General features: G+C 46.9%; 1 protein-coding gene across 1 annotated transcript; it reads right to left on the bottom strand.

The window, feature by feature from the left end:
• Window positions 1-12,760: 12,760 nt before the first annotated feature.
• GMFG (glia maturation factor gamma) lies at window positions 12,761-23,436 on the bottom strand. Its single transcript, XM_058196338.1, has 7 exons — window positions 23,271-23,436; window positions 21,646-21,742; window positions 20,472-20,521; window positions 15,407-15,456; window positions 13,923-14,005; window positions 13,346-13,419; window positions 12,761-13,021 (listed from the first exon to the last, which is right to left on the bottom strand). The coding sequence occupies exons 1-7, from the start codon at window positions 23,271-23,273 to the stop codon at window positions 12,950-12,952; spliced, it is 429 nt and encodes a 142-aa protein (XP_058052321.1). The 5' UTR covers window positions 23,274-23,436; the 3' UTR covers window positions 12,761-12,949.
• Between the last annotated feature and the right edge of the window lie 333 nt (window positions 23,437-23,769).

Here is a 23,769-nt window from a genome sequence, read left to right as displayed (position 1 = left end):
ACATACAGAAGACGTCCCAACCGCCCGCAGGAAGACCAAGACCTGGCGGGCAATTCTGCCTGTGCTCAACAGCTTGGCTATAATTGGTGACTTTATCACCAAGGCGTCTCAGATGTGCAGCTCAACTTGAGCAGAAGAGGCTGGCTCCCGTGGCCGCGTGGCTGCCTTTCTCCGAAGCTGAGAGACTCCGTTTGACCAAAGGAGGCTGCCGAGAAAGGAGCTGGCAGGGTGGATTCAGCCACAAACCTCCATCAATGCTGCACAAATTGGGGGAAATAAGCCAAGGAGAAAATATTTTGCTACTGATCTGGTCTCCTGCCCAAAGCACAAGCAAGCAGCTGGTTTTCCCTTCCCTTTTTTCCTTCCCTTCTTTCCTTTCCTTTCCTTTCCCCTTTTCCCCTGGCTGCTTCCTGCTTCCCCCATTCCCCTCCCTCCCTCCCTCCCTCCTTTTCCCTTCCCTCTGTTATTATATTTAAGCCCCCCAGCAACTCTACAACAACTCTAGACTCACAGATTGATAATATAATAAAAGACAAATCGGCAATAGAAATCATAAATGTCCAGGCAAAACAAACGGCTGTACAGAAATGCCCCCAAGAGGGTCTTCGGAGCCCCCCCCAGACATTTGGAGTCTACTTGAACGGCATTCCCTCTCCGTGGTTTTCATCTTCATCATTTGGCTTCTTTTAATGCCTCGTATTTTCCTTCCCTTCTGTGTTGGTGTTGACTTTGTGAGATGCTGCCCGAGTGACTTTGCTTGAGCTGGGTGGTCACATCGATGTCTCAAATAAACACATCCATCACTCAGTCAAGGCCCCGGGAGGACAGCCAGGTTTTGAAGGGCTCCTGGAACAGCAGTGGGGTGGGAGACACCCCTCCCCCTCCAGGTTTCAGGGGCTGGGTGTGCTATTCCATAGTTCAGGGGCTGCAAAAGAACAAAGGACCGCCCCCCTCTTTGGAGAATTGTCCCCACTGCAAAAATAAAGGAGATGTAACGGGCACCTTGGCTGAACCTGATGCTTGAATTAATCTCTTTTCCAAAAACACCGAAGCCTCAACTAGCCAACTGGGCAAAGCCTCGTGGTGGGAATGCAGCCCCTGAGCCCCTCCTGGAGCTGCTGTCTGAAGGCAGCTGTTCCACAGGTTGAGTCCAGAGGATCTCGTGCATTTGTGTGTCCAATCACACTTGGCCAATAAAGGATTCCATTCCACTCCACTCCATTCCTTTCTATTATTTTCCATTAGTTCTGTTTGCTCTGTTCTGTTCTTTCTCCTTGTGGAAAAGAGACGTCCAGCAGCAGATAAATAGGGCCCAGGTCTTCACCACACGGATTCTGAGACAGCTGTGACGACCACTGGCTTTGAGGGCTACAAACCCACCCACCCCCTTACCCCCACTGAGCAGGGCTAGATATCCTGGCCCTGACAAGGAAGGTACCAGTTTCAGAGGCAGCGTTCAGGGAGCCCTCGACTTACAACCACAGCTGAGCACAACATCTATGTCGCTCAACGAGACATGGGTTAAGTGAGCTTTGCCCCATTTTATGACCTTTCATGCCACAATTGTTAAGTGAATCACTGTTAAGTTAGTTACTTAATTACAACGTGAATCTGGCTTCCCCACTGACTTGTCAGCTTGTCAGAAGGTCGCAAAAGGGGATCACGCAACCCAGGGATACTGCAACCGTCATAAGTGTGAGTCAGTTGCCAAGCATCCGAATTTTTTGATGAAAATGACCACAGGGATTGCTGCAATGTGAAAAACGGTCATTTTTCAGTGCTGTTGTAACTTCGGTCACTAAGCGAAGAGTTGTATCTGCATGATGGCATCATACCAGGAGGGGATGTTGTCATTTCTAAATCTTCCAACTTTATTTTTCTAAAGAAAACAAAAAAAAGATTATACCGCAGAAGATGCCAGAAAGTTGTCTCCCTCTTTCCCTTGTAGGCAGAGTGGCCAGATGGCCATTAATAGGATCAGAGGCCCAGGGAGGGAGGGAGGGAGGGAGGGGAAGGGCTCTGCTGCCTCACACAGAAGTGCTGGGCTGAACAAAACACAAGCGGTGCTCTTTCACCCATCATCCCCAGCCATGGAGCCCCCTAAAATCTTGGCCCAGATGGGACACTCTTCTAACTGCCCAGGAGAGATCTCTGAACACCACAATCGGAACCAAAGTTGGTGGGGAAGCAATGTGGTTGGCGAGTCCTGCCTGATATTATGACCTTCCCCTCCCCCTACGGCCATTAAGTGAATCCATTCTCCCCTTATTAACTTTGCTTGTCAGAACCCTCCCACCCTCCCCCCCCCCGGAACGTCGTGTGACCCTGGGAAATTCCAGCTGTTGCTTTTCAATCACCTGACTGTGATGGTCATAAACACAAGGACCGGTCATAAGTCAATTTTTTTCCAACCCAGCTGTAATTGTAGGTTATTACAAAGTAGGTTATTAAGAATCCCACTTAAAGAAGGTTTGTCTGCTAGCTGGACGTGCTCAGGTGGGCTGGCGTTTCTCCCTCCCTGCCTCCCGCTTCCCCCTCCCACCAAGCTCTTTTGCTAAGGTCAGCTCATGCCTCACCAAGCTCATCTATCACCATGTACCACGGTGGCCGTCCTGCTGACCTTTTCCACCAGGCAAAGCACCGAGGGCCCTCCCTGACTTTTGCTTTTGGGCCGGCTTGTCACTCCTAGCCGAGAACAAGAACTACAGAAGGTTGAGGGTGGGTGGGTCAACTGCTGCCCTCCCTGGATGTGGGGTTGGTGGAAGAGGTCAGTGACAAAGTGGCCGCCCCTGCAGTTCTTAGAAAGGTGGCCCAGGCCTTGCTTCAGCCGGGAATGGAATGACGTGGATGGATGAGGTGCCACGACTGTCCGTCTTGTCCTTGACAAGGTGGGCAGCTCCAAGGTGGGCTCTAGAATCCAACGGTCCTTCCAGTTGGGAGATATCCCCAGCCACGGAGGGCTCCAGGAACAGAGCTTGGCATCCTACCCTTCCTAGAGACTTTCTTAGCCCCCATACAGAATCACAACCATGATATGCTGCAGATCCCAGTTCTGGAAGCTTTGGATGAGAAGGAGGAACATCTTCAGGAGGAACATCTGGGCAAGGGATGTAACCTGCTGGAACTGGACCTGCTACACCAGTTTTTCCTCAACCTTGCCAAGTTTAATAGTTGTGGACTCCAAAGATTCCTCAGCCAGCAGAATATATGCTGCAGACCCCAATTCTGGAATTTTGGGTGATAAGGTCTTCTCAGCAAAGCTGGCTGGAGAATTCTAGGAGTTGAAGTCCACAAGTCTCAAAGTTGATGAGGTTGAGCAACAATCTGCTAGATGTCAGCGTTCCAGAAAACCCCTTCAGCCTAGCATGGCTTCCAAAGCTGACACTAGATGCTTCTTCCGCCTTCCTCTCGGGGTGTAAGCAGATGAGGGGAAGACCCTCAAGCTCTGAGTGACACCGATGGAGATGAGGAAGGGCTGGTAGATCCTCCACAGCAGGTCCTCTCTTATGGAAGGCTCCTGGCCCCAGCTTCTGCATGAGTCTCTCTTTTCCGAGAAGATCTGTTTCTACTTGGACTGGGGAGATTCCATTCTAGTTCCCACCCAGTGTGCGTGGGGGCTTTCTGGAGGACCCCTAGCCAGCCACCGTCTTTCACCACAGTCTCTGTTGAGGAATAACTCTGGAGACGGAAGAATCGCATAGGCTACCCACAGCCCCTGCAGGGAGGGCAGGACTTCAAGATTAGGAATCCTGGCAAGACTCCACATTGAATAACAGAGTCTAAATTTAAAAGAAATACCACCCCAAGTGCTAAAAACGTTCAATGACCTTAATTATTATTAATGGTATGAATCAATACTTGGTTGTTCATCGTGGACTTAATGACTCTTTAATTAAAAATAGGACGCTGGAAGCTGGGAAGTGGGCTCCGCAGGAGTCACTTCAGAGGCCCTTTCGCTGGCATTCATGGTCAACGGTGACAATGCCAGGATGACGCCACGGATGCGCATCATCATCACCTGGCACAAGCCATCATTACTCACACCCGATTTCTCACGTCAGGACGTTAGCCACATCATGGTGGCAAGGCATCCTCCTGCTGCTTTTGGGGGTGGGCTTCCTGCTTAGCATTTTTGTGACAGCGGATTTCTTGCTTGGGGGGCGGGCAGGAGGGGCAGGAAAGGAACCCAGAAGGCACAAAAAAGGAAAGGAGGCAGTAAGGAGAGTTCTGCCTGGGAAAATGGTAGAAGGGACTGGATTCTGCAGGGTGTAAGAGAAGGAATCACAGGTGGTCCCAAAGGTGCTTTTCCAGGAGGCCACTGGACTTTCTGGTTTTCCTTTGAAGACGTTTCACTTCTCATCCAAGAAGCTTCTTCTGTTCTCACTGGCTGGTGAAGAATGGAAGGATTTATACTCCCTGCAGACAGCATTCTGGTCATTTGCATCCTTTGAGAGAGTCATTGAGGCCACCTGGAGGTTTGTCTGTGTCCTCAGGGTCACCTGAGTGGTGCAAATGGGGGTGGAGCCTTCTTGGAACTGCTGAAAGGAGCTGTGTTGTAGACTGGAGATAGATGAGGTCGTATCCCCTCCCCCCCCCTCCCCGTTGAAAGAGGGCTGTTCAATTTGGATGTAGATGGACCCCTTTTTCAAACCAACCATCCTCTCTGCCCAAAATGTAGACTTTGCACCCTTCAAAAGGACAGCCTTTGTCTTTCAGATGCAGATGGACCTCTGAATCTGGTCCTGATGGGTTTGTTCTCCTCTGTTGTGCCATGCAGTTCTCACTTTGCGATCTTCCATCTTACCATAGCACTGAGCAAAGCAGTCGTCATACTTACGAGGGTTGCCACCATCCCTGCAGTCGTGGGATGGCCGTTTGTGACTTTCCTGGACGGCTTCCTAGCAGCAAAGTCATAGGGAAAGCCAGCAGGAAGTCAGAAAGGGCAACCGTGGGAGGTCCTTCTTAACGACCCAGGGCGATTCTCTTAAACAAAGCTGGCTGGGGAATTCTGGGAGTTGAACTCCGCAAGTCCTAAAGGTTGGACACCCCTGCAGTGATGGATCTTCCCAACCTTCACAAAGACCCCAGAGTAGATGTTTCTTGGAAAATACTTGCTTGGTACTGATGTGACCCCCGAGTTATTTGCATCCAGACTGCCACCGTGGAGGGTCCTCAGAGTGAACATCCACAATGGGGGAGCCTGAGAAGATGCTTCTCCCTTCCCTGCTAAGTGGGGAGGGCTCAGCCATCTGGGGGCCCCTCCCTTCCAGGAGAAGGAATCGGGCCTGGATGTGGCAGTCTGAATCATGCCACCGACTCCCACATTGCAAGACAGGCGAAGGTTTCTCTCTGCCCCCCACCCTCGTCGGAGGAGTTGGGTTTTTATTTCCACAGACCCTGACCCAGAAAGAAAGCAGTCGTGTTCTCTCCACTTCGGAGTAAAAACAGCCCTGCCTGCTACTCTTGGAAATAGGACATCTCGGGAGAAGCAGCTCACCATTATCTCCGTTTCAGATTAGTTTCCAGATGATAACCAGGGTTGAGCTGGCACCAGGGACGCCCACGGGCATCTGCGCCAGGCCAAGGCCGGCCGGCCAGCCATTCAGCAGGGCGTCAGGCAAGGTTTTATGCCCAGCTTGAGGCTGGCTGGGAATTATGCAAGAGGCAGAAGCTGAGCTGCAAATATTCTCTACAATTTCTAAGCACTCTCATCCAGTTCCAACGGTGATCGTAAGACGGCTTCCCTCCAGAGCAGGAATCTCCAACCTTGGCAACTTTAAGACTTCAACTCCCAGAGTTCCTCAGCCAGCTTTGCTCCAGAGGTTGTGGCTGCTCCAACACTCAGGTTGTTAAGAAGAGTGGAGAGCCATTTCTCTGGAAGGGTGCAGGGCAGAGGTCTGCAATCTTTTAGCTTTGTGGACTGGTGAGGGGGGGAGAGGGGATGGTTCCTCATCAGCGGCAGGCAAGCGTGCTCATGTGGGCAGCTCCATTTGAACCAGCAGCAGGGGCGCTCACCCATCGCTCGCACAAGTTAAGCTGCCTGGGCACACGCACTCACCCGCCACTTCTGCAGATTGGTTCCAAACAGGCCACAGCTCAGTAGTGGGCTGAGGTCAGGAGTTGGGGACCCTTGGTATAGGGTCTCCTGCCAAAGCAGGGGGTTGGACTAGAAGACCTCCAAGGTCCCTTCCAACTCTGTATTCTGGAGCCCAAGAGAAGGACAGAGATTTTCTGAGAGAAGCATTTTTTATTCGGAATGGGGCCACCACTGCAAAGGCCCTGCACGTGCTCTTCCTTTGCTCCAAGCTTCTGGCAGATGGGGCAGGAGAGAATTGAACCCAAACCCTTTTCTCTGTTCAATTTTATAGCCTTTTGGCATCCCACAGTTTGTCCCCCCCCCCATGTTTTTCCATGTTCTGGTCATATTTTCCGAACCCATCAATCAACTGGAATTTGAAAAACAAACTTAACCTTTGTAAAACAGGTTAAGCAAAGTAATATTCTCTACTCTTCTAATGATCTCCACTGATTTCAATGGTTTCTTTTTCCTGTTTTTATTGTTTTATTTTTAACATTTTTAAAAATGCAGGTGGTCCTTGACTTATGACCACAATTGATCCCCAAATTTTACTGGTAGTTGCTAAATGAGGCAGTTGTTAAGTGAATTTTGCCCCATTTTAAAACTGTTCATGTCACAGTTGTTAAGTGAATCCATTTCACACAACTGTTAAATCTCCATTGACTTTGCACATCAGAAGGTGGCAAAAGGGGATCACATGACCCTGGGACTCTGCAACCGTCATAAATGTGAATCCACTGCCAAGTGTCTGAATTTTGATCATGTGGTCATGGGAAGCCTGTTGTAGGTGTGAAAAACGGCCATCAGTCACTTTTTTAATTGACTTTGTAACTTAGGTCACTAAATGAACTGTCGTAAGTCAAGGACTACTTGTGGAAATAATATGTTTCAAATTGTAAGCCGCCCAGAGTCATTGACTGAGATGGGCGGTTATAGAAATCAATCAATCAATCAAATAAACAAATGGTGTCTTGTGTCCCTATTGTGCGAGATGACTCGACAGTCGTGATTCTGAAATGCACAATTCCTTTGGAGGAAGAAGCACCCTCCATTTTAAGTGTGTGGGATTGGCAATGAAAGCCACACAGGCATTATTGTTTCTTTTTTTCCCCTAGCACCAGATAACGGAATCGGTTGTGCTGTCACGGAGGCTGTGCATCTGCTCCGCACCGTCTCTCTCTCTCTTGTGGCAAAGCCCAAGGAAAGGGGAGCAAAACACCCCTGGATTTTGCAGCTCTCCTTTGCAAGATTATCATTGCTGCCTTTGCAGAGAGAGAGAGAGAGAGAGAGAGAGAGAGAGAGAGAGAGAGGGAAGAGCGTAACAGTGAGCAGGGTTGAAAGCCCTTCAAATTAAGGGGTGGCTTTGCTCACGGTGGCTCCTTGGACCCCCGACAGCCCCAAAGGAGGCAACGATGAGGAGAAATCCATGTCTTCACATCCTGCTCCACAACAGCATCTTTTGGAGATGATGCAAAAGGGTTTCAAAAACTCCGAATTATAAACACAGAGATTATGCATAAATCTTCTAGATCTGGGACCTCCAACCTCGGCAACTTTAAGATCTGTGGACTTCAACTCTGCAGGATGAGCATCTTGCGGCTGAAACCTTTGCAAGATGCTTGGCCGCACAGGTGTCCATGGGGGGACTCTGAAAAGGCCAGATGGGCCCTGACAACACAGATGCAGCTTTGACCCCCCCCCCCCCGTAGCCACCAACTTGCCCTTGGGGCGTCCCCTCTGGACACCCCTCTTGGCCTCCAAAGAGTAGCAGACCTCGGGGCACAGCCAGCTCTGAACGGAGGCTGCAGCTCTCCACCGTTATTCCCTAAACTGTCCACCCTGGCCCTCGAGGGCAGCTTGCAAAGCGGGGAAGGTGAGGACAGGAGAGCACATGCAGAGTTCTCCGCTCTAAAGTCAGTCCCTTTGGACAAGGCTCTGGATGAGGGTGGGGCTCTCAGGGCTGGCGGGGCAGCGCCCAGGGGAAGGGGAGCCCCATTGTGGGACTTGACAGGAGAGAAGGCCAAATTTGAGGGACAGTAAGACGGCGAGGGGGATTTAGGAAGGTGGGTGATTGAGGGAGGGAGCATGCAGGGGTGGATTTGCCTGGAAGAGCTGCCCCGCGCCTTGCTCCTGTTTGCACCCCTAGCCTGGGTTTGTGTCTGAGCCCTCACCCTCACCCGAAGGAAGGGTCCCCTCAGCCCCTCTGAGGAAGGGCTGGCTGGCGATTGGGAAGGATGAGCGGCATGTGCTGTGGCTTTGGCCATCCTCAAAAACCGGCCTGTTTCCATGGAGATGTGGCATCCAGGGCTTTGAAACAGGAAAGGGAATGGGGGGGGGGAGAAAGAGGGGCACGTGGGGAGGGAAGCGGATTTCACCCAGGGGTTTCTGAAGCCTGATGAGGACGGCCGATGTCCAGGCTCTCCTCCAGCCACCAGCATCTCAGGAATGGCCTCTCTTGGCCCTTGTCTGGAAAAAGGGAGGGAGGAAGGAAAGGAAGGAGGGAGGGAGGGAGGGGAGGGTTGTAAATCAAGGACTACCTCCAATTGGATGAATTATTTGGCCAGGGGGGTTTTTTAGCCAGTGATGGAGACGAAGCCGTTAAGCCGGAATGTGTCCCACGAGGGGTGGATTTGAATCAGGGCAGGCAGTTGGCAGTTGTCCCTCCCGGCCCGGGCATCCCTCTTGCTTCCTTGCCAGGTTGCCCAGAAGGCATTTGCAGGCGTGCAGCGTGGAACCGATTCCTCCTCTGCCTCTGGATTTCTCCTTTGGCAGGCACCCTCTTTCCAGGAGGGCCCAGGGCCAGCTGGGGTGAGGAATGTCTTGGGCCTCCGTGCAAGGGTGGGGAGCCTCTGGGGTGCCCTCTGGCCCCAAGCCAAAGAGCCCGGTCGCTCAGCCTGCCCTGTGGCGGAGGGGCACAAGGGGGGACCGCTGCGCCCCATTCTCCTGCAATTGCACGTAGATCATCCCTTCCGTCTCCCTCCAGGTTAAAAAACCATCATCGTGGCCACTGCCATCACCAAAATACTGTACAGGCAGTCCTCGACTTACAACCGTTCATTTAGTGACCATTCAAATTTACAACAGCACTGAAAAAAGGGGCTTATGACAATTTTTCGTACTTACATCCGTTGCACCATCCCCAGGGTCAAGTGATCAAAATTCAGACACTCGGCAATTGACTCTCGTTTATGACGGTTGCAGTTTATGACAGGGTCATGTGATCCCCTTTTGCAACCTTCTGCCAAGCAAGGTCAAGGGGGAAGCCAGATTCGCTGAACAGCTCTGGCACTAATTTAACAACTGCAGTGGTACAACCCAGCCATTGTGGCCAAGAAAGTTCGTAAAAAGGGGCAAAAACTCACGTAACAAATATCTTGGTTAGCCACAGAAATTTTGGGATCAATTGCGGTCGTAACTCGAGGAATGCTTGTAGGCAGCCCCCTCCCCCCTGAAATCCAAAGAACAACTGTTCTCCGCCCCCTGCTGCCCAGCATCGGCATTGCAGATTTTATTTATTTTATTTATTTATTTCGTCAAGCATGTATTTTATGACAGATACAAGTGTAAACATAATTATAAACACTTGTAAAGGGTATGAATAAAAGAAAACATCAGGACAGGGACGGTAGGCAGGCTGGCGCTCTTATGCACGCCCCTTACAGACCTCTTAGGAATGTGGCGAGGTCACAGTAGACAGTCTTAAGTTAAAGTTTTGGGGATTTGGGGAAGAAACCACAGTCAGGTATTGCATTCCAGGCGTTGAAAACTCTGTTACTGAAGTCGTATTTTCTGCAGTCTAGCTGGATCAGTTTACCACGAGTTTGTATCTATTGGGTGCTCTTGTATTCTACAGAGGAATTATTGAGTCTGTCATTTGCACCTCTATAACTGTCTGGTTCGGTTCTGCAACCCAACAAGAAAAACACAGACTTCAGAGGATAATTAGAACTGCAGAAAAAATAATTGCTACCAACTTGCCTTCCATTGAGGACCTGTATACTGCACGAATCAAGAAGAGGGCCGTGAAAATATTTGCAGATCCCTCACATCTAGGACATAAACTGTTTCAACTCCTACCCTCAAAACGATGCTATAGAGCACTGCACACCAGAACAACTAGACACAAGAACAGTTTTTTCCTGAAGGCCATCACTCTGCTAAACAAATAATTCCCTCAACACTGTCAGACTATTTACTGAATCTGCACTACTATTAATCGTTTCATAGTTCCCATCACCAATCTCTTTCCACTTATGACTGTATGACTATAACTTGTTGCTGGCAATCCTTATGATTTACATTGATATATTGATCATCAATTGTGTTGTAAATGTTGTACCTTGATGAACGTATCTTTTCTTTTATGTACACTGAGAGCATATGCACCAAGACAAATTCCTTGTGTGTCCAATCACACTTGGCCAATAAAAATTCTATTCTATTCTATTCTATTCTATTCTATTCTATTCTATTCTATTCTATTCTATTCTATTCTATTCTATTCTATTGTTTTGGTTGAAGCTGAAGTATTCATTGGCTGGTAGGACATTGTAGCAGATGATTTTATGTACTATGCTGAGGTCAGACCGAAGACGGCAAAGTTCTAAATTGTCTAAGGCCAAAATTTCGAGTCTGATGGCATAAGGTATTTTGTTGCAAGCAGAGGAGTGGAGGACTCTTCTTGTGAAATATCTCTGGACTCATTCAATTGTATTAATATCCAATATGCAGTGTGGGCTCCAGACAGATGAGCTGTATTCAAGAATTGGTTTGGCAAAAGTTTTGTATGCCCTGGTTTGCAGTTCAATATTACTGGAGAAGAAACTACGCAAGATTAGGTTAACAACTCTTAAAGCTTTTTTTAGCAATGCTGTTACAGCGAGCTCTGGCATTTAGATCATTTGAGATGAGTACTCCAAGGTCCTTAACAGAGTGAGGGTCGTCTGTTAGGTCGTATCCGTCCAGCTTGTATTTTGTGTTTTTTTTTTTTTGCCAATGTGTAAGACACAGTGTTGTGTCTGCGCCCCCCGAGCTGGGGCCCCTGCCAGAAAGTGACTTGGAAAGTGAGGGGGAAGGGCCATCAGGATTTACCTCGGGAGCACTGGCTTCCCTGGCTCAGCTCCAGGAGCCAGAGGCAGGCCAGGTGGAGGAGATAACAAGGCCTCCATCCCCTGACTCTTTCCCCCCCCCGGCCACGCCTCCAGACCCAGCTGATGGCAATCAGGCCTGGCTGGACCCTAGATTTCGTAGACAGGAGAGGCAGGAACAACAGAAGCAGGGGTGGGGCAGGCCTAGGAAGTGCCGAGTCATGGAGCCACACCCCACAGGATATAAAAGCAGCAAGAGCTGCTATGCCTCTTCGTAGCAGGCAAATCAACTCCTTGACTAGAGCTGAAGTACTGTTTGTTGATTCATCAGCATCAAGGGAGATAACAGAGACACTTGGCATACGCTTGCTGGTTTGCTGCCAGAGCTGATAGTGCCGGCTAATTAAGCCATCGCTCGGACTGAGGTGAGGGGGACAGAACACACAGCATTTGTTGGTTGAGATTTGGAGTTGCCAATTGTTTGACCATTCTGACCATTCCCAGACCCCTTTGGCACAAGAGTTTCTCAGCTGGGAGGGATATCAAGAGGAAGCCCCCCCTCTGAGACCCTGCTTTTCAGGGAGGGTGGGGGCACCTCTTTTTCCAGGGCAGTTCCTCTTGGTCCTTCCAATCAGCCAAACCAATTTCCAGGCCAGGCCGTTGTAATAATCGCTCCCCCGATTAAACTGGCAGGGAGATTGAAAGTGAGCCACTCCGTCTCTATAAATGAAGCAATGATGAGCCAGCCCCCCCCCCCCGAGGATCTCGCCTTCCTTCACCGAAGAGGCCAAACGGATGATAGATCTGTAAAATGCAGCATTTTCCTGCCAGTGACAATCTACCTCCAGCCTTTGGGGGAAGTAATCAAACCGCTAGGCTAACCTTTGCCAGCCAAAGATGCTGCCTAAAATCTTCCTTCTCAAACTTTCTTTCACTTTCTAATTTTTCCCAACTTCCCTCTATAGGACAAGAACGTCTGCAAAAACATGCAAGAAACATATAGATTTTCCGAGAACAAGTGCATGTTTTAAGTTCAGCCGTCAAGATTAATTTCTATAAACCAGAGTTTCTCAAGCTTGGTGGCTTTAACATCTGCCAAGAAAACCACCAAGCTCAGAGAGCACCAAGGACCCCACGGTCCTCCTCCTCCTCCTCCTCTTCCCCACTAACCCCCTTCCTTCTAGCACTGATGATGTTAACCTAGTTGGGTCACAAAGCGCCTGCAAGAAAACCACCCAGCTCAGAGAGCACCCAGGTCCCTCCAGTTCACCCCTGAGCTGCCACAATCTCTTCCGCTTAAGTGCAACACAGCCACAGCCCTTTCCCTGTCAGGGTAGCTCTTCAGCACATTTCTATGGCAATCTGACCAGCCTGGTCACCCCAATGCAGGACTGGGTGGCCAGGAGGACCTTTCCAGTGGGCAGAAGGTGCCCTCGGATGGTGAATGGCTGCACTGCAAGGGAGAACCACCGGCATGGTCTTCCCGGGCCAGGGAAAGAGACCCTTCCTCTGCCAGAGTGCCAAGCCAAAGGGCACGTCCTGGAAACTTCAGGGAGGCCCAAAGGCGACAAGTTCAGAGAAGAAGAAAAAGTAGTAGAATCAGCCAATTTTATTCTCAGACATTTCAGTTACCAGCAAAAAGCTGATGGGGCAAAGATTGTGATGGAGAGGCAGCTTCTGCTATGCGCATCCTGTGGCGCTGTCTCTGGAGAGAGGGGAGGGGCAGGCTCTGGTGGAGGCCGGAGGTTAAGTGAGAACTTGGTCTTCTCTGAGTGACCCCAGGTTAACGGAAAAAAGCCAGCCGCTCTTTGAGCCACTGCTCCGTCAGCTCTTCTGTGGACCGGATCTCAAAGACCTGATAGAAAGAGAATTGCCGCCGACGTTAATAATTCAACGTGGGATATGTGACTCTGCTGCACGCTACATATAAATGGGACATTTTACAAAACTGAAATCCAAGGCAGGAGAAAATAAATTCAAACTGAGACTCACCGAGAATTCGTAGCGATCGGCAGCAAAAAAAGCAAGATGAATAAAAAGCTTGGTAATTATATTCTATGGATCAGCAGCCGTAGGAAGGAGATGGTAAAAAAAAAATTTTTTTTCCCCAAGCTCGAAAAGTCAAAAGGATTGGCAGAATAGTAAACAGTAAAACAAAAAAAAAACCAGGATTAAATACCTTTGTGAGCTCAGCTGCCTGTACCAGCCTGTTTTTGCTCCCAGCATACATCATTTGCTGCTCCGGCTTGCACCCTGGGTGGAAGGAAGAGGGAAGCACGGTTTATTTGCAATTAGCCTTCATTATCTGAGTCAGAATGCCTTGCAACGGGTGGCATAATTCATGGGCACTCAAGGAGATGCGATTGATTGAGCTAGAGAGAGGTAACCCCCCCCCCCGCCCCGATTGGACAATCTCAAGTCACTCAGATGCTGGACCATGGCATTCTCTCAAACAGAAAGGACCTTGGAGGTCTTCTAGTCTAACCCCTTGCTCAAACAGGAAACCCTACATCATCTCTGTCCAGTCTCTTCTTAAAAACCTCCAACGCATGCTAGCTGCGAAATTCTGGGTGTTGAAGTTCATAAGTCTTAGAAGTTCCCAAGTTTGGAGACCCTTGCTATAAGGGATCAAGCCCATCTCGTAAAAACCATTCGAGTCGCCATGTGTGAGCAGACGGCAATATAAATTTACTAAAAAAAATAAATAAATTGGCTCCCACTTAAGTACCCTGGTTGAGACGGTGATTGGATCTTACCAGCTGGACTGGAGAAGATGAAGCAAAGTGGGTAAGAGATGCGCCCATCATCGTGCGTGTATCTGTAGCTGTAGACAACAAATGTGGACACACATGGACAGTCAAGGAAACAATGGGGAATTTCACAGCAAGCCAGAAGGACAGGGACCCTGGAAAGTCTACCGAGATCCATTTCAGCCTGTGGCTGGAGGATTTTCATGGTTCCCTTCTGAGGGGTCCTTTCTGGGGGGCTTCCTTTGAAGTAGGGAGTCCTTCACCAATCTAACCTCGCCTGTACCACCTTTGCAAAATAATCCTGAGATACCCAGCCTGGCTTCTTGGTTGAAAAGGCATTTTGTTCCCTTACAGCCTAACCTACACTCTCTTCCCGTTGCTCAAAAACTTCAGGAGTGAAGGATCCATTTCTCCTGTGAACTATTCGCCTCTTTATGGCCGCTTTAATTCTCTCCCCATTACATGGACAGGATCAACGCCTTTGGCAACGCTTTCCACTCCTGTCCTCTGCCAGCTTGGATGTATGTATGGCTGAGGCCCAGCAGAAAGGAGTTCGCCTGTTTATGTTGCGATTTGTTTTGTGACACGATGGACAACTAACATTGATCGTCTTATGTCCAATAGCGAGTAATACAGGTCAAACAGATCTGGACAGGACACTCCTGGGTGACCACTAGACAGCAGCACAGAAATAGGGAAAACTTCAACACAGGTAGTCCTCTACTTATGACCCCAACTGAGCCCGAAATTTCTGTTGCTAAGCCAGTCAGCCATTAAGTTAATTTTGCTCCATTTTACGACCTTTCTTGCCACAGTTGTTAAATGAATCCCTGCAGTTGTTAAGTTAGACACACGGTGGTTAAGTGACTCTGGTTTTCCCATTGACTTTGCAGGTCAGAAGGTCGCAAAAGGGCATCACGTGACACCCCCCCCCGGGATGTTGTGACCATCATAAGTATGAACGGTTGCCAAGAGTCCAAATTTTGATCACATGACCACGGGAATAGGGTAAAAACCGGTCATAAGTCACTTTTCTCAGTGCTGTCACTAAATGAACAGTCACCAAATGAATTCCTGTAAGTCGACTACCTGTAAAGCTGTCATCATGTGGTCATCCAGATTTTAGACAGCCCCAAATTGTTGGCTGAAGAAGAAGAAGAACAGAAGGCTAAGTAAGAAGGCTGTTGGTCAGATCAAAAGTCTCTTTAGTTATACCCCATTTTCTGGGTGGTCAGCCAAATGTTCTTGAGGAACTACGGATGGATGGCAGTATTTGTCCGCTGAAATAGCCTTCCCCATCAACTACCCTTTAAACCTTATAGCGATTATCCTTGGACAAGAGTCTGCTAATTAACCTCCTGAGAGCAAATTCCATGAATTAATTACACCTTAGGTGAGGGAGGACTTCCCCTTGTCTATCCTGGACAACAAGACAGAGCAACTTCCAGGGACGGACAGAGGCCGAAATACACAGACTGGATTCAGGATATCGGGGCTGCCGCTCAGGTAGCTCATTGCTCAGCTGCTCGGGGGAGATGTCCTGCAGAAGAGAAGAGGGGAGAAAAGAGGCATGACTTCGGAGTAACAGGGATGGCACACTTTGATTTTTCAGCTAACGCCTAGGTGGAACTTTGTGAAACATGGGGAGGAAGGGGTGGGGGTTGTGGGGTTAGAAGCAGAGAAAGCATTTCCAAAATGTAAGCCATTCTGTGTTTTCATATAACAGAATAATAGGAGGGACCTTGGAGGTCTTCTAGTCAGCCCCCTGCTCAGGCAGGAAACCCTAGACCAGTGGTTCTCAACCTTTATAGTGCTGCAACCCCTTTAATACAATTCCCCACGATGTGGCGACCCCCAACCGTAAAATTATTTTCATTTTGAATTTATCGCGCCTGAAGCCATATTGGCTAGCGATCTGAACTGCTTGCGATTGCCTTGAGGACGGAGGCATTAAAGCGGAGACTTCTCCCCTATTAAGTTTTTTTTTTAATTTACATTTATATCCCGCCCTTCTCCGAAGACTCAGGGCGGCTTACACTGTATAAGGCAATAGTCTCATTCTATTTGTATATTTACAAAGTCAACTTATTGCCCCCCCCAACAATCTGGGTCCTCATTTTACCTACCTTATAAAAGATGGAAGGCTGAGTCAACCTTTGGCCGGGCTTGAACCCGCAGTAATTGCAGGCTACTGTGTTCTAATAACAGGCTCCTTACAGCCTGAGCTATTCCGGCCCCTAGTTTATCGCACCTGAAGCCAGATTAGGCTAGCGGTTGGGAGTGATTGCAGCTGGCTTGAGAGGGAGACATCAGAGCAAAGATTTCTCTCTTTTTTAATTCATCGCGCCTGAAGCCAAATTCGGCTAGTGATTTGAAGAGCCTGCAGCTGGCTTGTGGAGTCAACAATTGGAGCGCGATTCTTCAACTCGCAAGTATACTTCCTATATTTCCAATGGTCTTAGGCGACCCCTGGCAAATCGTCATTCGACCCCCAAAGGGGTCCCGACCCACAGGTTGAGAACTGCTGCCCTAGACCATTTCAGACAAATGTTGTGCTGGCTGAAGCATTCTGAAGCATTCTGGGAGTTGAAGTCCACAGGTCTTAAAGTTGCCAAGGTTGGGCACCCCTGGCGTAAGGTCTCCTGCTTGAGCAGGGGTTGGACTAGAAGACCTCCAAGCTCCCTTCCAGCCTTGCGATTCTATGTTTCTACCCATGTTTTTCTGAAAAAAAAAAAATATATATATATTGTGCTTCTTGCTCCCAGAAGCACGAAGCTGAAGCCTGAAGATGACGAATGAGACTTCGTCGAAACGTCGCCAAGACACTTCCAATTTTATGCGGGAGAAAACCCGAATAACCAAAGATCTACATACAAACACCCGCGAAAACCTCAGAAAACATATATGTATGTATGTATGTATGTATGTATGTGTATATATATATATATATATATATATATATATATATATATATATATATATGTATATATATGTATGTATTTGCCACCAAAAAAAGGCGCCAGGTCTTATTCTGGGGGGGGGGATGTCATCCACTGATTCACCTCACTTGCATGCATCGCCCCCGGCCTCCTTTTCATTGTCAGAGGCCGTTCAGGAACTTCTTCTGCGGCCAGCAAGGCTTTCCTGAAGGCTTCTGCAGCCGATAAGAGCTCCAGATTGAAATGGGCCGGCAAGGCAAGTGTCGGAGTGTGCGAGGCCTGGCTGTAACTGTCTGAAGGTAAGTAATAGGGCAGCTCCAAGCTTAATTTTGACCCATGCACTCTGGAGTGGGCGGGGTCTTAATTAGGGCTTATTTTGGGGGGTAGGGCTTATATTGGGCGCATGTGCAAGAATCAAGCTAGGACTTATTTTTGGAGTAGGTGGTATTTTCAGGGAAACATGATATTATACATTAACACAGCGCATAAAGTTCAGAAATACCTCCCCCTCCTTGCACTAAACCCCCATGGCTGGAGGGGGGGAGTCTAGTTCTTCCAACCCAAACAGTGGTCTTCAGCCAGTCATCAAGAGGAGATGCTCTGACTAAAGACTAAAAGCAGCGGAAAAGTCTCGGCAGGTGAGAGATATCAGTCTGAGTCTCACATCAAAATGCCAACGTTGTTTAAAGGCTTAGCACAGCCTCTTGACACTCCAGATAGTGGAATAAAATGGGCCATAAAATGTTGATGGTTGCTTGCAGCTCTTGAGAACAGCGGAGGGGAGGAAACAGCAGCAGCAGCAGCAGCAGCAGCAGCAGCGGTGAGGCTGTTTTTCGCTCTGCAGACTCGACCTGCATCAAATCGGAAAGTTTCTGTCCTGGAAGGCTGCCTCCTCTGAGCTGGGTGTCATGAAAAAGCTGCCTGAAAGCTCCGAAAAAAGTGGTGGCTGTTTACGACGAAAAAAAGAGGGCTCAACGAATCTAGAGAAAAAAAGGACTAAGGGTGATATGATAGCAAGATTCTATATTTGAGGGGCTGTCAGCGAGAAGAGGGGGTCAGCCTATTCTCCAAAGCACCTAAAGGCAGGACAAGAAGCAATGGATGGAAACTGATCAAGGAGAGAAGCAACCTAAAACTAAGGAGAAACTTCCTAACACTGAGAACAATTAACTGGTGGGACAGAAGTTGCCTCCAGAAGTTGCAGGTGCTCCATCACTGGAGGCTTTTAAGAAGAGACTGGACAGTAACTTGCCTGAAATAGTATAGTGTCTCCTGCTTGACCAAGGGGCTGGACTAGAAGACCTCCAAGGTGCCTTCCAGCTCTATTCTGATTAAAGAGATCAGCAGCCGCCTTTTTCGAGGTCCCTGCCCGTATCCTGTCCAAGGCAGCAGAACTGATGCACCCTGAAACCGATTGGAGCAGCTCAAGGGAAGAGATTGCTTGCAACTCTGATAAGGGTGCCCCCACCGGCCTTTCTCCATCCAGACTGAGCCGCCACCATCATAAACTCTGTGCCCGTGGGCCTTGGGGGAATATGGAAGTGGAGGATGACGAGGGCAGCAACAGCCCAAGACATTCCCAGAGTCTGACAACTTGAGGATAGGAGGCCAAGTACAGGAGCCTGAGCAAGTGATTCACTTAACAACTGTGGCAACAAAGGTTGTAAAATGGGGCAAAACACACTTAACAACTGTCTTGCTTAGCAATGAAACTTTTGGGCTCCACTGTAAATTGAGGAGTCCCTGTATTACAGGAGGTATAATCTCAAGACAGAACATCAATTAATATTTGGATCCCACAAGATGGAAATAATTGTTCTTGGCTCCCTGCTTTCCCTGAATAATCTAAGTGGTTAATTCTATTTAGAAGCATCTATTTTCTGCCTCATCCTACCTCTAATATTATTAAGCGCCACTTTTTGCTTTCAGGATTCCCTCAGGACCATTAAAATGATTTTGCATTCTGATAAAATGAAGCTTTCCGCAGAATCCCACCGACTTCTCGTGTGCTGCGAAAAAGCAGTGAACCAGAGATCAAATCATGAACATCTCGCTGACATGCGTGAAGATTGTAAAACATACTGAATTAAATAGGAAGGCAAACAATGCCATCAGCACATTGTTCCCCTGAGATAATAAATTTGATTTGAAATTCAATTTGCTTTTTGTCCGGCCCAGTAATTTCTAGCAAAATTTACATCCAGGAAGCTGGACTGTGTAATGGAAGAGTTGCTTTTGGAGGAAAAAATGAAGTTGCCTTCAGTCAGATTCAAGCAATGGCTGAACAGGTTGGGAACTTAAATCAGGAGGAATGGAAATGAAATGTGTATTCCTGCACATACCGTATATAAATGTACTTGCACACATGTGAAATAATGAGTGCAAATGAAAGAATAACAAAAAAGGATTGTTGATTGCAGTGCATTCCATCTTGGTTATGATTTAGGATTTGACAGTCTTGCTACTTTCCATTGTGCAGAAGGAAAAGAACTGGCTCATAATTTATCTTAATTCATAAGTGGCTGATTCATGTTTACGCCCCAAGGTAAAGTTCCTTTATAATCTCCTCCGATTATAACAAAATATGTTTTCCTAGCTTCAGAAAATTGATTTTTTATTTTTAGCATATGAAACTACACTTAAGCAGCTAGAGAACTATTTATTTATTTTTATTTATTTATTTATTTTGTCACAACAATATATGTAACTATCATACAGAAAGGTTATATAGTTATATATATATATGAAGAAGAAAAGAAAAACAATAGTCCCTTGGGAGATAGGGTGGTATAAAAATATGATTAAATAAAATAGGACAGGAACGGTAGGCACGTTTGTGCGCTTATGCACGCCCCTTATGGTCCTCTTAGGAATGGGGTGAGGTCAATAGTAGAAAGAAACTATTCATGAGATGCAGCCCTTCTCATTCTGCAAATTGCATCTTATTTGATATAAAGGAGAACATTCTGCAGTTTTGGTTGGATTGGGACTACAGGAAAGGTGTAGCTTTGTCTACCCTCTGTGGCTTGCTTGAATGCAGAGGTGTCCAACCGTGGCAACTTTAAGACCTGTGAATTTCAACCCCCAGAAATCCCTGACTTAAATTTAAGACTTGTGGACTTCGACTCAGAGGTCTTAACGTTGCCAAGGTTGGACACCCCTGGTTTAATGTATATGATGAGTCATCTCTGCAGTTTAATTGATCTTTGTAACGTCTTTAGCAGCAAACACACACTAGACAATTCTCTGATCCTTCAACCAACATACCTTTGAAGGCTTAATTATTTGATTAATGATTGTAACTATGATTATGACCTATTACTTGCTATATATATGTAGACTGTGAGCTTATGCACTGGAAACAAATTCCTTGTATGTCCAATTATTTATTTATTTATTTAATCACATTTAAATAAATGTGATTAAACATTTAATTACACTTGGCCAATAAAGGATTCTATTTCTATTTCATTCCATTCTATTTCTAAATGCTGTTTTAATTTACAGATTGGAATTATAACCAGGTATTTAAATAAATTAAAAATATAGGTGGGCTTCTTTAATGGTGATACTGTACTCATCTTAGTTTTAAAAATGAGATAAAAGTTGTGCCTACCTGAAATTCCTCCTCCAAAACCACCAGTTGTCTGTCTTTGTCAACTTTCACTGATGACAAAGAGAAGAAAAACAAATTAACAAGTTTTTCACTTCTACCGGTTCCTAGAAAACTCGCTGTCTCCGTTATCACCCATTCCTTGTCCTTCTCAAATCTTCCAGCATGGCTGCTAGACAAGAGTGGGCACAGAGCACTAAGCTGGAAATCCTGAATTTTTTAATAGCGCTGAAGCAATCTACAGTAAGCAGGACTACAGCCAAGAGCTGTTTTCATATCTCCTTCACTTTATTCAAAGTGATGACAAATTCATGGATGTTAGATTGCCTATACAGCTGTCAGCAGAGGTTCAATGAACATCAAAGCCACTTTAATATAAGGGGCACGAAGTGTTGACAATATTTCAAACTAGGGGGCTGCTGACCTCTTGGCTTAAAAAACCACAATCACAAAGATGTACAATGAGTTCAATGAGTAAAAACATAAACATACACAGACAGAGCACACACGCAAAATCACTGAGGAAGCACAAATCCTTGAAATGCATTAGGGCAAGGGTCTCCAACCTTGGCAACTACTTGTGGACTTCTGGAAGTTGAAGTCCACAAGTCTTAAAGTTGCCAAGGTTGGAGACCCCTGCATTAGGGTATGAGTGCTGCTTAGTGCTGTATTTGTGCAAAGTATGGGCCAAGTATACTGTTTTGCCCTAATACAAGTAGTCCTCGATTTACGACCACAGCCGAGGCTAAAATTTATGCTGCTAGATGAAACATTTCTTAAGTGAGTTTTGTCCCATTTTACAACTTTTCTTGCCATTGTTGTTAATTGAATCACTGCAGTTGTTAAGGTAGTCACATGGTTGTTAAATGAATCCGGCTTCCCCACTGACGTGGCTTTTCAGAAAGTTGCAAAAGGGGATCATATGACCTCGGGACACTGCAACCATCATGCCAGTTGCCAAGCCTCTGAATTTTGATCATGTGACCCTTGGGATGCTGCAATGGTCGTGTGACAAATGGTCACATTTTTCAGTGCCGTTGTAAGTTTGAACGGTCACTAAATGAACGGCTATAAGTCGAGGAGTAGCTGTGATTGTGCTAAGTCTCAATACTTGACCATCCAAGGAGAAAAAACATGGGACAGAAAACTAACTTGCAACACATAGGAAGTCACTCACTAATTAAAGCTGTGTTATTAGTCTCCTTCTGAAAACGAAATTTCTTTAGTTTCTCGATGAGCGCCGGATCCACATCACACACAACCAGAGAATCTGACTAAAAAAAAGAAACAAAAGAAACAGCAGCCTGGATTTCTCTCCCGCTCAAGTCTATCACGTCTCATTTCATTTTCCTGAAGGACACATGGGCCGCCTTTCCTCTTTGATTACATACTGCAAAGGGCTGACTGTAGTTTCAGAAATGTCAGTCTCATATCCAGTAAAAAAACACCACCACCCCCCAAATGGGAATAGATGCCATATATAGATGCCAAGGGCCTCTGGTGGCTCAGACTGGTAAGTCAGTCTGTTATTAACACAGCTGCCTGCAATTACTGCAGGTTCAAGTCCCACCAGGCCCAAGGTTGACTCAGCCTTCCATCCTTTATAAGGTAGGTAAAATGAGGACCCAGATTGTTGGGGGCAATAAGTTGACTTTGTACATAATATACAAATGGATGAAGACTATTGCTTGACATAGTGTAAGCCGCCCTGAGTCTTCGGAGAAGGGCGGGATATAAATGCAAAATAAATAAATAAATAAATAAATAAAATATGCCAAACAGGCCTGCTTTCTTAAAACCATAGTCCGTTTTGTTACAGCTAAAGGTTTAGCAGTAACTAAAACCTTCAACTTTAATTGAAACTGATATTAAACATTCCAATTTCCAGATGGGTACATGGGATAGGGGCGGGTAGGGGAGCTGGTTGCACAAGACTGAAGGATTATATGCAACTAAGCAATATTTTTAATGCCTTTCTGCTTTTGCAGTTCCTCATTTTTTAAAACAACGACGTTAACACCAATCCTTCACAAAACCCATCTTTTTCACCTGAATTTTGGTGCCTGCCTCCTCATTCTGAACCCGTTTGCTCCATGTAATGGCATTTGCCTACAGTCAATCCATCAAATCTTAATTAATGGTCATAGGCCAGCATATGGCTACTTGTTACAGTTTTTCTCCCAACCTCTCCTCTGTCACTTCGCTATTATAATGTTGGCCTGATCGATCTTTGGCAGCGGAAACCATGTTGCCTGTGTGCATCGTTGGTGCAACATCCACAGACAAGTTTTGAACTGATTACAAATCACAAGGTTACCAGGGGTCAAATTAATCTAATCTGCCAACCTGGTTTCTAGGACACTTTAAGCCTAAATGAAATTTCTCCAGCCCCATTTTGAAAACCTGAGAAGAGGGGGTTCCACCTCTTCATTTCGGGACTAAACAGGCTTAAATCTTCACAAGGCAGTCTGCATCTTGGTTATAACTTAAACCCAGTTATTCCAAAACGCCCTTCTTTTGAAATGCTGATCTTCCAATCCAGCACACCACAGCAGAGGAAGTGAGTTTCTACCAACCGTCAACATGAGCTTCCACTGAGGCCATAACTGTTTCACTTGAAGCTTCATTTTGAGAGATGGCCAAGAAATGGTTCCTCCAAAACCTTCCCCAGTTTTGAAAAAATAACTGACTGAATGGCAGTGACCCGTAAAATAGATTTTTAAAAAGACCACTTTTCCAAGCCTGCTAAGCCAATATTGAAAGCAAGAGCCCCACCCAGAATTAAGAATCGTTTAAGCTAACCATTCTGCCCTGCTGATCTCCAGTCGTATCTCCTTGTCTGTTGAAATCTTGCAGCTCCGAGTTCAGTGTTTTCTGCCCTGGGCAGGATGTGTTGCTCTTCAGCTTGGGACACCCTCCGACAGATGCAAAGGAAAGACAGAGACAGATGCAAAGGAAAGACAGATTGGGAGGAAGTAATTGCTGATGATGGGGTGGAGCATAGAGCAACGCCAAAGGTTTGCATTTTTAGTTGCAAAAGAGGAAGAGCGACCCAGACCACAAGGTGGGAGCTTAGGCTGCTGTATTTGGGAGTATTTTTCAAAGGTGCAAGGAGACATTAATGCTAGGAAGGAGGCTGCAGTCCTCAGCTCCATTTCAAATAGTAGTTTAGCAAAGTGAGTCCCTCAAGCAAGCAAGCCAGAGGGACAGCAAATTGGTTTGACCTAGTAGAGCAAGGTTGGGAAAGTGGCAATTTTATGACCAGTGGACTTCAACTCCCAGAATTCCCCAGCCAGCCATG

The sequence above is a fragment of the Ahaetulla prasina genome, chromosome 10 (assembly GCF_028640845.1).
Source record: "Ahaetulla prasina isolate Xishuangbanna chromosome 10, ASM2864084v1, whole genome shotgun sequence".
Classification (NCBI taxonomy): Eukaryota; Metazoa; Chordata; class Lepidosauria; order Squamata; family Colubridae; genus Ahaetulla; species Ahaetulla prasina.
The sequence above is the reverse complement of the archived record's forward strand: the minus strand, read 5'-3'. Positions and strand labels throughout refer to the sequence as shown.

What these genes read in the sequence shown, in the direction of transcription:
- GMFG (XM_058196338.1), bottom strand. An exon ending in TAATAACACAGCTTTAATTA is followed by an intron (nt 20,522 to 21,645) that starts GTGAGTGACTTC and finishes CTTTGTCATCAG; the next exon opens with TGAAAGTTGACAAAGACAGA. An exon ending in TTTTGGAGGAGGAATTTCAG is followed by an intron (nt 15,457 to 20,471) that starts GTAGGCACAACT and finishes TCTCTTCTGCAG; the next exon opens with GACATCTCCCCCGAGCAGCT.